This window comes from Sapajus apella, unplaced genomic scaffold (assembly GCF_009761245.1).
Source record: "Sapajus apella isolate SASKATOON/1434 unplaced genomic scaffold, GSC_monkey_1.0 scaffold11, whole genome shotgun sequence".
Classification (NCBI taxonomy): Eukaryota; Metazoa; Chordata; class Mammalia; order Primates; family Cebidae; genus Sapajus; species Sapajus apella.
The window spans coordinates 5608340-5623908 of NW_022436951.1; the positions used below are offsets into that span (position 1 = coordinate 5608340).

The 15569-nt window shown below is 38.9% G+C and overlaps 1 protein-coding gene across 5 annotated transcripts in view; it reads left to right on the plus strand.

Annotated features, from left to right (window-relative positions):
- The window catches only part of CPLANE1 (ciliogenesis and planar polarity effector 1), a 162439-nt gene that overhangs the window by 43565 nt on the left and 103305 nt on the right, over window positions 1-15569 (plus strand). For all 5 annotated transcript variants that reach the window (XM_032278936.1, XM_032278933.1, XM_032278934.1 and 2 more), the window contains exons 19-21: window positions 8532-8749; window positions 11360-11524; window positions 14628-14766. In XM_032278936.1, the coding sequence (XP_032134827.1) occupies window positions 8532-8749; window positions 11360-11524; window positions 14628-14766 (522 nt within the window). The remainder of the gene's footprint in view (window positions 1-8531; window positions 8750-11359; window positions 11525-14627; window positions 14767-15569) is intronic.

Genomic DNA, 15569 nt, shown 5'->3' on the forward strand with positions numbered 1-15569 from the left:
GAACTTATAAATAAAGCCCCACCTTCCCGGGACAGAGCACCTGGGAAAAAAAGGTGATTATGAGTTCCGTTGCAGCAGACTTAAATGTATCTGCCCAGCAGCCCTGAATGGAACAACGGAGCTCACAGCTCAGCACTTGAGCTCCTATAAGGGACAGACTGTTTCCTCAAGCAGCTCCCAGACCCCTGTATATCCAGAGACGCTTCATAAAGGACAGCTCAGGCTGACTTCTGGTGGATATCCTTCTGGGACAGAGATAACAGAAGAAGAAACTGGCAGCAACTCTTACTGTTCTGCAGCTGCTGCAGGTGATACCCAGGCAAGCAGGGTCTGGAGTGACTGTTAGAAGGAAAACTAAGATACAGAAAGAAATAACTTCATCATTAACAGAAAGGACGTCCAGAGACTCTATCTGAAAGCCACCAACTACAAAGACCACAGGTAGATAAATCCACAAAGATGGGAAGAAACCAGCACAAAAAGGATGAAAACAGCCAAAACCAGAGTGCCTCTCCTCCTCCAAGAGATCACAACTCCTCACCAGCAAGGGAACAAGGCTGGATGGAGAATGAGTCTGATGAATTGACAGAAACAGGCTTCAGAAGGTGGGTAATAAGAAACTTCTCTGAGCTAAAAGAACATGTTCTAACCCAATGCAAAGAAACTAAGAACCTTGAAAAAAGGTTTGATGAAATGCTAACTAGAATAAACAGGTTAGAGAGGAATATAAATGAACTGATGGAGCTGAAAACACAACACGAGAACTTCACGAAGCATAAACAAGTTTCAATAGCCGAATCGACCAAGCAGAAGAAAGGATATCAGACATTAAAGATCAACACAATGAAATAAACCGAGAAGGCAAGATTAGAGAAAAAAGAGAAAAAGAAATGAACAAAGCCTCCAAGAAATATGGAATTACGTGAAAAGACCTAATCTACATTTGATAGGTGTACCTGCATGTGATGGAGGGAATGAATCCCAGTTGGAAAACACTCTTCAGGATATCATCCAGGAAAACTTTCCCAACTTAGCAAGGCAGGCCAATATTCAAGTCCAGGAAATAAAAAGAACACCACAATGATATTCCTCAAGAAGAGCAACCCTAGGCACATAATCATGAGATTAACCAGGGTTGAAATGAAGGAAAAAATGCTAAGGGCAGCCAGAGAGACAGGTCAGGTTGCCCACAAAGGGAAGCCCATCAGACTCACAGCAGATCACTCAGCAGAAACCCTACAAGCCAGAAGCGACTGGGGGCCAATATTCAACATCCTTAAAGAAAAGAACTTTCATACCAGAATTTCATATCCAGCCAAACTAAGCTTCATAAGTGAAGGAGAAATAAAATCCTTTATGAACAAGCAATTACTCAGAGATTTCATCACCACCAGGCTTGCTTTAAAGAGCTCCTGAAAGAAGCACTAAACATAGAAACAACCAGTACCAGCCACTCCAAACATGTGCCAAATGGTAAAGAGCATCGATACAATGAAGAAACTGCATAAACTAATGGGCAAAACAACCAGCCCACATCAAAATGGCAGGATCAAATTCACAGATAACAATATGAATCTTAAATGTAAATGGGCTAAATACCCAATCAAAAGACACAGACTGGCAAATTGGATAAAACGTCAAAACGCATTGGTATGCTGTGTTTAGGAAACCCATCTCACATGCAAGGATACACATAGGCTCAGAATAAAGGGATGGAGGAAGATTTACCAAGCAAATGGATAGCAAAAAAAAACAGGAGTTGCAATCCTAGTCTCTGTTAAAACATACTTTAAACCAACAAAGATCAAAAGAGACAAAGAAAGGCATTACATAATGGTGAAAGGATCAATGCAACAAAATGAGCTAACGATACTAAATATATATGCACCCAATACAGGAGCACCCAGATATATAAAGCAAGTTTTTTTTTTTTTTTTTTTTGAGACAGTCTTGCTCTGTCACCAGACTAAAGTACAGTGGCGCAATCTTGGCTCACTGCAGCCTCCACCTCCTGGGTTCAAGCAATTCTTCCATGTTAGCCTCCTGAGTAGCTGGGACCATAGGCACGTGCCACCATGCCCTGCTATTTTTTTTGTATTTTTAGTAGAGATGGGGTTTCACCATGTTGGCCAGGATGGTCTCGATATCTTGAACTCGTGTTCCGCCCACCTTGGCCTCCCAAAGTTCTGGGATTACAGGCATGAGCCACCGCACCCAGCCGCAAGCTCTTAATGACCTACAAAGAGACTTAGACTCCCACATAATAATAGTGGGGGACTTTAACACCCCATGTCAATGTTAGATCAATGAGACAGAAAATTAACAAGGATATTCAGGACTTGAACTCAGACCTGGACTAATAGACATATACGGAACTCTCCACCCCAAATCCACAGAACATACATTCTTCTCAGTACCACATCGCACCTACTCTAAAATTGACCACATAATTGGAAGTAAATCACTCCTCAGCAAATGCAAATGCATAGAAATTATAACAGTCTCTTAGACCACAGTGCAATCAAATTAGAACTCAGAATTCAGAAACTAACTCAGAAACTGAACAACTGGCTCTTGAATGTTGACTGGATAAATAATGAAATGAAGGCAGAAATAAAGATGCTCTTCAAAAGCAACAAGAATGAAGACACAATGTACCAGAATCTCTGGGACACATTTAAAGCAGTGTCAAGAGGAAAATTTATAACAATAAATGCCCACATGAGAAGCAAGGAAAGATCTCAAATCGACACCCTATCGTCAAAATGGAAAGAGCTAGAGGAGCAAGATCAAAAAACTCAAAAGCTAGCAGAAGACAAGACATAACGTAAGATCAGAGCAGAACTGAAGGAGACAGAGACACAAAAAACCCTTCAAAAAATCAATAAATCCAGGAGCTGGTTTTTTGAAAAGATCAACAAAATAGACCACTAGCCAGATTAATAAAAAAGAAAAGGGAAAAGAATCAAATAGATGCAATAAAAACGATAAAGGGGATATCATAACAGATTCCACAGAAATACAGGCCACCATCAGAGATTATTACTAACAACTCTATGCACAGAAACCGGTAAGCCTGGAAGAAATGGGCAAATTCCTGGACACTTGCATCCTCCCAAGCCTGAACTAGGAAGAAGTTGAAACCCTGAACAGACCAATAACAAGGGCTGAAGTTGAGGCAGCATCAACAGCCTACCAACCAAAAAAAGCCCAGGTCCAGATAGGTTCACAGCCAAATTCTACCAGACATACAAAGAGGAGCTGTTACCACTCCTTCTGAAACTATCCCAAACAATCCAAAAAGAGGGAATTCTTCCCAAATCATTTTATGAGACCAACATCATCCTGATACCAAAACCCAGCAGAGACTCAACAAGCAAAGAAAACTTCAGGCTAATATCCATGATGAACATAGATGCAAAAATCTTCAGTAAAATACTGGCAAACCGATTGCAACAGCACATCAAAAGGCTTATCCATCACGATCAAGTAGGCTTCATCCCGGGGATGCAAGTCTGGTTTGACATATGCAAGTCTATAAACGTAATTCACCACATAAACAGAAACAAAGACAAAAACCACATGATTATCAATAGATGCAGAGAAGGCCTTCGACAAAATTTAACAGCCTTTATGCTAAAAACTCTCAATAAACTAGGTATCAATGGAACGTTTCTCAAAATAAAAGCTATTTACGACAAACCCACAGCCAATATCATACTGAATGGACAAAAACTGGAAGCATTCCCTTTGAAATCTGGCACTAGACAAGGATGCCCTCTCTTACGACTCCTATTCAATATAGTATTGGAAGTTCTAGCCAGAGCAGTCAGGCAAGAAAAAGAAATAAAGCATATTCAGTTAGGAAAGGTGGAAGTCAAATTGTCTGTACTTGCAGATGACATGATTGTATATTTAGAAGACCCTATTGTCTCAGCCCAAAATCTCCTGAAACTGATAAGCAACTTCAGCAACATCTCAGGATACAAAATCAATGTGCAAAAGTCACAAGCATTCCTATACACCAATAACAGACTAAAAGAGATCAAATCAAGAACAAACTGCCATTCACAATTGCTACAAAGAGAATAAAATACCTAGGAATATAACTAACAAAGCATGTAAAGGACCTCTTCAAGGAGAACTAGAAAGCACTGCTCAACAAAATAAGAGAGGACACAAACAGATGGAGAAACATTCCATGCTCATGGTTAGGAAGAATCAATATTGTGAAAATGGCCATACTGCCCAAAGTAATTTACAGATTCATCGCTATCCCCATCAAGCTACCAATGACCTTCTTCATAGAACTGGAAAAAACCACCTTAAACTTCATGTGGAACCAAAATAGAGCCTACATAGCCAAGTCAATTCTAAGCAAATAGAACAAAGGTGGAGGTATCGTGCTACCCGACTTTGAACTATACTACAAGGCTACAGTAATCAGAACAGCACGGTACTGGTACCAAAACAGAGATAAAGACCAATGGAACAGAACAGTGGCCTCAGAGGCAACACCACACATCTAAAACTATCTGATATTTGACAAACCTGACAAAAACAATCAATGGGGAAAGGATTCCCTGTTTAATAAATGGTGTTGGGAAAACTGGCTAGCCATGTGCAGAAAGCAGAAACTGGACTCCTTCCTGACACCTTACACTAAAATTAACTCCAGATGGATTAAAGACTTAAACATAAGACCTAACACCATAAATACCCTAGAGGAAGACCTAGGCAAAACAATACAAGATATAGGCATAGGCAAGGACTTCATGACTAAAACACCAAAAAGCATTGGCAACAAAAGCCAAAATAGATGAATGGGATCTAATTAAACTCCAGAGCTTCTGCACAGCAAAAGAAACAATCATTAGAGTGAACAGGCAACCAACAGAACGGGAAAAAATTTTTACGATCTACCCATCTGACAAAGGGCTAATATCCTGAGTCTACAGAGAACTAAAACAGATTTACAAGAAGAAAACAAACAAGCCCATTCAAAATTGCGTGAAGGATATGAACAGACACTTTACAAAAGAAGACATATATGAGATCAACAAACATATGAAAAAATGCTCATCATCACTGGTCATCAGAGAAATGCAAATCAAAACTACATTGAGATACCATCTCATGCCAGTTAGAATGGTGATCATTAAAAAATCTGGAGATGAGATGCTGGAGAGGTTGTGGAGAAATAGGAATGTTTTTACATTGTTGGCGGGAGTGTAAATTAGTTCAACCGTTGTGGAAGACAGTGTGGCGATTACTTAAGGACCTAGAAATAGAAATTCCATTTGACCCAGCAATCCCATTATTGGGTATATATCCAAAGGATTGTAAATCATTCTATTAGAAAGACATATGCCCACGTACGTTCATTGCAGCACTGTTTACAACAGCAAAGACTTGGAACCAACCCAAATGCCCATTGATGGTAGACTGGACAGGGGAAATGTGGCACAGTAACACCATGGAATACTATGCAGCCATAAAAACGATGAGTTCATGTCCTTTGTAGGGACATGGATGAATCTGGAAACCATTATTCTCAGCAAACTGACACAAGAACAGAAAATCAAACACATCATGTTCTCACTCATAGGTGGGTGTTGAACAGTGAGAAGACGTGGACACAGGGAGGGGAGCATCACACACTGAGGTCTGTTGTGGGGGACTAGGGGAGGGACAGTGGCGGGTAGGGAGTTGGGGAGGGATAACATGGGAAGTAATGCCAGATATAGGTGATGGGGATGAAGGCAGCAAACCACATTGCCATGTATGTACCTATGCAAAAATCCTGCTTGTTCATCACGTGTACTCCAGAACCTAAAGTGCAATAAAATATATATTTAAAAAAAACAAAAAAACTCAAAGCGTTCCATTTCTTTCTCCTTAGCTGCTCTTAAATGAATTCCATTCTGTTAAAGAGAAATAGAAACAGGCCCATTCAAATATCTGTACATGAAGCCCTGTGCAGTGGCTCACACCTGTAATCTGAAGCCAAGGACAGCAGATCGCTTGAGGCCAGGAGTTCGAGACCAGCTTGGGCAATATGACAAATCTCGTCTCTACAGAAAATACAAAAATTAGGCGTGGTGGTACACGCTTGTAGTCCCAGCTACTTGGGAAGAGGCTAAGGTGGAAGAATCACTTGAGCCCAGAAGGTCAAGGCCACAGTGAGCCATGATTCTGCCACTGCACTCCAGCCTGGGTGACAGAGTGAAACCCTTGTCTCAAAAAAAAATGAAACAAAACAAATATCCGTACATGAATGTTTATAGCAACTTTTTCATAGTAGCCAAAAATTGGAAGCACCTCAAGTGTACATGAACGGATAAACAAATTCCAATATATCTTTTTTTTTTTTTGAGACGGAGTTTTGCTCTCGTTACCCAGGCTGGAGTGCAATGGCGCGATCTCGGCTCACCGCAGCCTCTGCCTCCTGGGTTCAGGCAATTCTCCTGCCTCAGCCTCCTGAGTAGCTGGGATTACAGGCACGTGCCACCATGCCCAGCTAATTTTTTGTATTTTTAGTAGAGACGGGGTTTCACCATGTTGACCAGGATGGTCTCGATCTCTTGACCTTGTGATCCACCTGCCTCGGCCTCCCAAAGTGCTGGGATTACAGGCGTGAGCCACCGCGCCCGGCTCCAATATATCTTTATAATAATATACAGATAATAATACAACTAATATACAAATAATAAAGAACAAATTACTGATAACATGTGACAACACAGATGAATCACAGAACCATCATGTTAAGAAGCCCCGAAAGAAGTCAGGTACAAAGACTTTATGCTCTGTGATTCCATTTCTGTGGACTTCTATAAAAACCAAAACTATAGGAGCAGAAAACTGATCGGGGGTTGCCTGAGAATAAACAGGGAATTGACTACAGAGGAGCATAAGATAACTTTTTGGAGTGATGGAAATGCTATTACAGGCAGTATAGATTTGCTTACTTTTATTGAATTATATACTTTAAAAAGGGTGAATTATATTGTATGTAAATTATGTCTCAACCTGATTTAGAAACAAAAAATTCAATAGATGGTTAAATTTAGGAGCAAATTTGTGAAGTGGAAATGATGAATCTGAGCTATATGTATATATAATATATATAAAGAAATAAAAAATTTATACAAAATAGGGACATAGATTTAAAAAATACGAAAGAGAAGTTGAGCTTTGTAGAACACACAAAACTGAAAGACACAACATATATTTAATTGTTATTCTAGTATATCCACTTCAAATGCTAGATAATGGCTACCTAAATTGAATATAGCAAAAATGTTAATATCAAGTATGAGAAGTCAGTACATGAGTGTTTGGTATATTATATTTTATACTTTTCTGTATTCTGTATTTTAATAATATGCTTAAAATATTTCATAGTAGAAAAATCCCTGAGTTTCCGGTTCTACCACCACATCTCATTGCATTTTGCCTCCTGGGACATACCCACATTATATAGATATTTGCATAGTTGAAGCCATACTATATGTATGACTATTTTGTGTTTTCCTGTTTCCCTCATAAGTCATTTTTATTGACTTATTACAAAAGTACTATCATGTACTATTAAGAAAAGTTGAACTGGCCAGGCACAGTGGCTCACACCTGTAACCCCAGCATTTTGGGAGGCTGAGGTGGGTGGATCACCTGAGATCAGGAGTTTGAGACCAGCCTGGCATGGTAGTGTGTGCCTGTAATCCCAGCTACTCAGGAGGCTAAGGTGGGAGAATTGTGCAAACCTGGGAGGAGGAGGTTGCAGTGACCTGACATTCTGCCACTGCACTCTAGCCTGGGCAATAAAGTTAGACTCTGTCTGAAAAAAAAAAAAAAAAAAAAGGGAAAAAGTTATTCTGTCACTGCCTTCACATAATCTTGTATATTATTTTGGTTTCTTTCCTGATGTTCTTTTCCCCATTAATATTTTTTCGATTATGTTTGACTCAGAACTACATTCTAAGAATATTTTTATTGTATAGTTGTTTTTGCAATATCTTGTATAAAAATGTCTCATGTTCTTATGTATAATTTTTTTTTGTTTTCGACGGAGTCTTGCTCTGTCACCCACCCTGGAGTGTAATGGTGCGGTCTCAGCTCACTGCAACCTCCACCTTCTGAGTTCAAGCAATTATCTTGCCTCAGCCTCCCAAGTAGCCGGGATTACAGGTGCCTACCACCATGCCTGGCTAATTTTTGTGTTTTTAGTAGAGATGAGGTTTCACCATGTTGGCCAGGCTGGTCTCGAACTCCTGACCTCATGATCTGCCCACTTCGGCTTCCCAAAGTGTTGGGATTACAGGCGTGAGCCACTGTGCCTGGCTCTTATCTATAATCTTAAAGTGACAGGATAGTTCATAATTTCTGTCTGTAAGTTTGTATGTTTTGCATGTCAAGCAGTATGTTCATTCTTGACAATGAATGTTTTTAGATTTGAAATTTTATCCTACAAAATGGGTAAGAAGTTTAATACAAACTTTAACTATTTTACCAAATGTTGTGTTTGATAGATCCCGTTGAAGAGGAAGATGCAAATCTACTATTTGGTTCAATACAAGAAGTACTGAAAGCATCAGTTATGGCTGATGCAGATATTCTTTCAGAGACATTTCAACTTCTGATAGACTCTGCCAAGGACTTCAGTAAGAGACTGTGGGGCTTAGTGCCCGTTGGCTTGTATCTTCCAGCTCCTCCATTGTACTGTCCCCAGCCAGCTATTCTTAGTGAAGTAAGCTTATAGCATTAACTTTTTAATTAATTTAAAGTTGATTTTGTTGAGTTTTTAAAATAATCAACTGTTAATGGTATAATATTAGGGAATGTACTAAACTACTGTTTAAGTTTCCTTATCTGTAAAATGCAGATTATAATAGTACCTGTAATGGCATTTTTGTGAGGATCAGGATATCCTGTAAAAGCTTCTAGATCAGGACCTGGGACATACAGTAATTATTTAATAAATGTTAAAATTATTTTAATAATATAGCACAATTAATATCCAGATTTTTTTAAATTGGGCATTTGTTTAGGGTAACAAATGAAATAATGAGTATCAGAATTAGAAGCCATACATTATTTCAGTCTCTTATTTATCTCTTTGTCTTTGCCTCTTCTGAAAGACTTGGCTGGTGTAGTGGCTCACGCCTGTAATCCCAGACCTTGGGAGGCCAATGTGGGAAGATTGCTTGAATCAAGGAGTTTGAGACAAGCCTGGGAAACATGATGAAACTTTGTCTCTCTAAAATATAAAAAATTAGCCAGGCATCATGACAAGTGCCTGTAGTTTCAGCTACTTGGTAGGCTGAGGTGGGTAGATTGCTTGAGCCCAGGAGGCAGAGGTTGCAGTGAGCCGAGATTGCACCACTGCACTCCAGCCTGGGTGACAGAGCAAAACTCTGTCTCAAGAAAGAAAAGACAGACTTATTTTTATTTGACTTTGGTTTAAAAGGTTATTTTTTCCTGCACTATTCAATTAATAGTTCTATATTATAAATACTATATTCCTCTCAGAAACTTTTTCCTTGCTCTTATTAAAAAATCATAACGTTACAATTAGCTGGTTCTAAGATTTATAGTGTTATAAATTACTGACGTTTGTATTTTTAAGCATTTGATTAACATTTTGAAGTGGTTCTGGGTATTATTTTTTTATTACCTCCTGTTTCAATATTGGCAACTTCTACTTGTATCTAGTTTTTTATTTCTCATTTGTTCTCTTTAGTTATATTTCAATAGTTTAAAACATTTTACTTGTTGATATTACAAATGGAAGGAATAAAACATCCGTGGCATTTCTCAATAATTCATCATTTCTCTTACATCTGAGTCTTTAATAATTGATTAGAAATTTGAAATGACATTTAAAATTTTTTGGATAGCCTATGCTGATAATAGTTTGCGTAGTTTGTGTGGTTACTATCTTTATTAGTGCTTCATTTTATTCTTTTATATTAGAGTAATTCTCCATGGTAAGATTTCTTCTAAATGTCATTGTATATCAGTTAGAACCCCTTGTGTTGCAAGTAATAGAATACCTGGTCAAAATGGTTTAAACAATAAAGGCATTTATTAGCTCCCATAATGAAGAAGCCCAGTGATAGGGCAGGCTTCTGATTTAGTTATGTTATCAAAGACTTGGGCTCTTTCACTCAAGTTTGTTTTCTGAGGTGTCACCTGAAGACTAGCTCCTCTTGTGGGAGCAGGATGGCTGTTAAGGAAAGTTTCTAAGGATGCCTTCTCCATGTCCACAGCCACAGTGATTGAGACAAAGAAAAGCGGCAAAATTATTTCTGTCCCAGCATTCCAAGCAAGAGGATTGAGATTCACTCTTACTGAGATTGGCTTAGGTCACATGCCTGTCCTTTAAACAATCACTGTGGCTAGGCTTAACACAAGGTACTTCTTGGCCTGTGAACAGAACCTTCCTTGAGGTGGGATGAGCTTTCCCTAAATCATATTAGCCATGTAGGAGATTGGCAGATATCCAAATAAAAACTAAGTACTGTTAAGAAGTGGTTAAGGAAGAAGGATGTTGGGGAAGCAGATGTTTACAATACTCACATTATCTCATTATCTGGGAAAATAATCTTTAGCTACTGGTTTGAGTAGCATTTATTCAACAAACATTTGAAGACAAATGACAAGGCCCTTTCTTCCTCGTGGGAGTTCTGAGTACAGTGGGATACAGGCATAAATTGATATGGAGTAAGTTGGTGAAAGCTGCAATAGAAATGTGAAAGTGCTGTTGTAGCACAGAGGGATGGGCTTCACAGATGAAGCGATATTGAAATATAAGTAGGATTTTTCCCAGTAGAGGAAGAGAAAAGGCATTCTGCTTAGAAGAATCTGTAACATTCCACCAATGGAGTCTGGAGTGGCAGGCTTTAACTGTTCTAGGGTAAGACTGGGAACTAGGGTCAGCTTATCCCTTTACACTGAGGGGAGAGAAACTTTTCCTCGATACCAGAAATAGCTGTAGTTGAAAATCTCAGAGCCTGTGCCTCAGAATTTTTCCCTTATGTATCTCCAGGAACATTCTAGTTTGAGAAGCAGTGAGCATCATCAGCATATGTAGGGTTTTTTATTTTTATTTATTTATTTATTTTTTTAGACAGTGTGTCACTGTGTGGCCCAGGTTTGAGCGCAGTGATACGATCATGGCTCACTACAACCTCCAACTCCTGAGCTCAAGCAGTTCTCCTGCTTTGGCCTCCCAAAGTGCTGGGATTATAGGCGTGAGCCACTGTGCCCAGCCCCATTAGCTTATCTTTATTTTCACTTTAACATTCTAAATTTCCTTATTACTACCCACTAAAATGGATTGTTTTATTTTCCTCAGGAAGATGGTGATGATCTTCTTTTAAAAGCTGAAAAAGATAATCGCCAAAAGGTATCTGGAATCCTTCAGCGTGTTCTTCTGCTTTTCCGGGCGGCTCAGTGCTCTTTTCCTATAGCACAGTGGTATATCTTGCAGTTGAGGTGGGCAAGAAAAGTCATGCATAAGGTATGGAAATGTCTTAGTCATTTATGTGCTGTGGTAACTGAAATATACTAATATTTATATTATTGTTTTTATAATTGTGACTTTTTTCAAAGAGTCTTGCCCTATAAATCTGTAAATTTCAGGTTTATTCATAATAAGCTAACTATAAACAGACCAGATTCTTCCCTTTGAAAGGTAAGGACTCTGAACTGGGTCTCTAGGTTAGTTCCACCCTGTCTGGCAAAAGATAGTGTAATCTAGTTCGTTAATTCCAGGGAATTACAGTTACTTTCCCCCAACTCCCCTATCATTGAAGATTGAAACTCAGGACTTTCTCCCATTTCTCCTTGAGGTGTTGTCTGTGTTCTGTGGGGGCTTCTGTGGATTCAGAGTATGGAAAGTTATAGTTCATTCTCATTTGTTTTCATTCAGTAGTCTCCACTAGTCAGGGTCTCTGCCTTGCTGTTTTCTGAGATGTGCAATTCAGTTTGATTCCCAGGTGTTCATCCCCTTTTATACTGACTTCAGCTGAGCTTTATTCTTATTAGAGCTCCAGCCAGATAGGACATCTGGTATGTCTGTTTATCCAGCTGTAAGTCCTTTGTAGGCCTGCTATGTCTCTTTGTGTCTCTCTCTCTGTCTCTGTCTCTCTCTCTCTCTCTCATATGGAAATAAATTTCATCATCTTCAATTTTTTTTTTTTTTTTTTTTTTTTTTTTTTTTTTATAGAGTCTCGTTGTGTTGCCAGGCTGGAGTGCAGTGGCATGATCTCAGCTCACTGCAACCTCCACCTTCTGGGTTCAAGCGATTCTTCTGCCTCAGCCTCCTGAGTAGCTGGGATTACAGGTGTGTGCCACCATACCTGGCTAATTTTTGTATTTTTAGTAGAGATGGGGTTTCACCATGTTGGCCAGGATGATTTTGATCTCCTGACCTCGTGATCCACCTGACTTGGCCTCCCAAAGTGCTGAGATTACAATAGGTGTGAGCCACTGCACCCAGCCCTCCAAATATTTTTAATTCAGCCTTAATTAAAATTAAATTTAAAATGATATAATTATTTTTAGTAGGAACCTTTAGAGAGATTTGAGAAGTTATCTAAAATTATTTTTGAAAATTAGCCTTTTTTAGAGAAAAAGTTTGTGAAATTTAGATATAGTTTCTATAAATATATAAATTAAAACTGTACTCATTTTATATTTTGGCATCACAATGGAAATGGAAAATAGATAGTGGTTGGTTGTCAGGGGTTAGGGAGAGAAGGAAGTGGGCAGTGACTGGTTTTATTTTTCTTTTTGGGGTGATGAAAATGTCCTGGAATTAGACAGTGATGATGGTTGCCTAACTTTGTGAATATACTAAAAACCACTAATTGTACACTTTTAAAAGGCGACTTTGATGGCATGTGAGTTTTAGCTCAATTAAAAAATGGTGCTGAAACAAAGATTCAAAACCATGTTAGTTTTCTATTTCTAACCTAACAAATTAATACAAATTTAGCAGCTTAAAATAGCATCCATTTAATATCCCACAGGTTCTGTGCATCAGAACCACTACAGGGTGGTTCAGCTAGGTCTCTGCTTAGAGTCTCACAAGGCCGATCAAGGTGGCAGCAGGACTACATTCCTTTCTAGAGGCTCTAGGGGAATATCTGTTTACAGGCGCATTCAGGTTGTTGGCAGAATTCAGTTGCATGTGGCTATAGAACTGAGGTTCCCCATTTCCTTGCTGGCTCTCTCTCTCTACCTCTTAGTATCATCCTGGTAGTAAATGCCATTAATGTATTTGACAAGAAGTCTGTCATTAGCATGCTTCCCAGGAGATTTTATTAAATTGTCTTTCTGGAAGTGACTAACTGAAGGGAGAAAACCAATTGCAAACCTGCTGTTAATGTTTCCTTCCCAGGTTTATGTCTCTTAGAGTCCTTTCCTGAAATGTGGAAGTAAATTTGATCATCTCCAAATATCTTTAAATCAGCCTGTTATCTGTAGAAGCTCCCCGTTTTTATTCTTGATTTGTTAAAATAAAAACTAGATAATTTGTCCTGTACCATATTCTAGATTTGTCAGATCATTTCTTCATTTAGTGTCATTTAGCTTGTTTCTCTGTTTTTCCCCCTGTAAGTCGGTCATTAATCTGTGCTCATTGAGGTAGAGAGGTTTAAATAGATTGAGGGTCAGATTTTCTTTTTTAAAATTTTTTATTTTTTGAGACAGCATCTCACTCCATCGCCCAGGCTGGAGTACAGTGGCATGGTCTCGGCTCACTGCAACCTCCGCCTCCCAGGTTCAAGCCATTCTCCTGCCTCAGCCTCCTGAGTAGCTGGGACTACAGGCGCCTGGCACCTTGCCTGACTAATTTTTGTGTTTTTAGTAGAGATGGGGTTTCATCATGTTGGCCAGGCTAGTCTCAAACTTCTGGCCTCAAGTGATCTTCCCACCTCGGCCTCCCAAAGTGCTGGTATTACAGGCATGAGCCACTGTGCCTGCCATCAAATTTTCTTAGAAATGATCTTTCATAATTATTGTGTACTTCTCTGTTGCGCTGTGTCATGTGGCACATGCGTCTGCTCATTTTACTTTTAGGGATGGGGAGATTGAGTTTGGATCATGTCACACCCTCTATCAAGTATTCCCATCAACCCATCAGCTTTTTGCTGTGTTAGCATTTACTAACTTTGCCTAGAGTTATTATTAGGGATTGCCAAATGGTGTCTTTCTAATTCTACCATTTGTAGATTAGTTTTTCGAAAGTTATGTATGTAGGCATAAATGTTTTGTATTTGTTTTAGTTACTGTAGACAGTTTTATTTGGGATGAGATTAAGATTCTTAAATTTATTTTCTTTGCTATGCCTGTGAGGAAAGCCAGGGACAAATAGCATTAAATTTTTCTTATACAGGCAAAATTGTGTCAAGAGGGTGCAAATGATTTAGTTAGAAACTTTCTTTTCTGAGATAACAAGCTAGTGACTTTCATAAAGTAACGAAACAAGTATAGCTTGTTTCATGTACTTTGTTTTTCATTCTGTGTGGTTTCTTTTACTTGCCTGATTCTTTTATAGTTTCCTTTAAAAGTGATTTATACTGTTGATAATTAACATATTTGTTATTCTTTACTTTTAGATTCGAATGAAAGGATCCCTTCCTTCGTTGAGTCCTTTTCCTCAGTCATTACTTAATTACTGTAAAGGAGATATCACATTCTTTAGACCTGGAGCAGCTGGAGATCACAAGCTTGATGAAGTTTCCATTAGAGCAATAGGTTTGTCCAAAATGAACTGCTTGCTTAGACATTAGGCCTAAGTATGAATAATGGTAGATTTTTCATTTGATTTGGGAAAGTAACTACTGACTCTTCAAAGTACAGTATATTGTACTTTAACAGCTATGTATATACATATATGGTATATATGATAGTAAGTCAGAAATTTATTATATAAACAAATTGTGATACCTTTCTTTATTTAATTGATTTTTTTTTTTTTTTTGAGACAGGGTCTGGCCCTGTTGCCTGGGCTGGAGTGCAGTGGCATGATCTCAGCTCACTGCAGAACAACTCCCGGGCTCAATCCATCTTTCCAACTCAGCCTCCTGAGTAGCTGGGACAACAGGTGCACACCACCACATCCGGCTAATTTTTGTACTTTTTCTAGAGACAGGGTTTTGCCATGTTGCCCTGGCTGGTCTTGAACTCCTCTGCTCAAGCAGCCTGCCCGCCTTGACCTTCCAAAGTGTTGAGATTACAGGCATGAGCCATCGCACTTGACCTAAATCAATTCCTTATTCATGGTCTGTGTCCAGTTATTTGCATAACAAGTTTAAAAAGTAAAACTTTAGATATCATTTCATTCTTTTCTTCTTAATCTTTAGTCCTTATCAGTTCTATTTATATTAAGCCCTGATCTTATCTTTAGAATTTAATTAAAATGTTTACTTTTGAACTGGGCACACAGTGGTGTAATCCCAGGTACTTGGGAGGCCGAGGTGGGAGGTTGCTTGACCCTAGGAGTTTAAGGCTATCGTGTGCAATGATTGCACCTGTGAATAGCCACCACACTCCAGCCT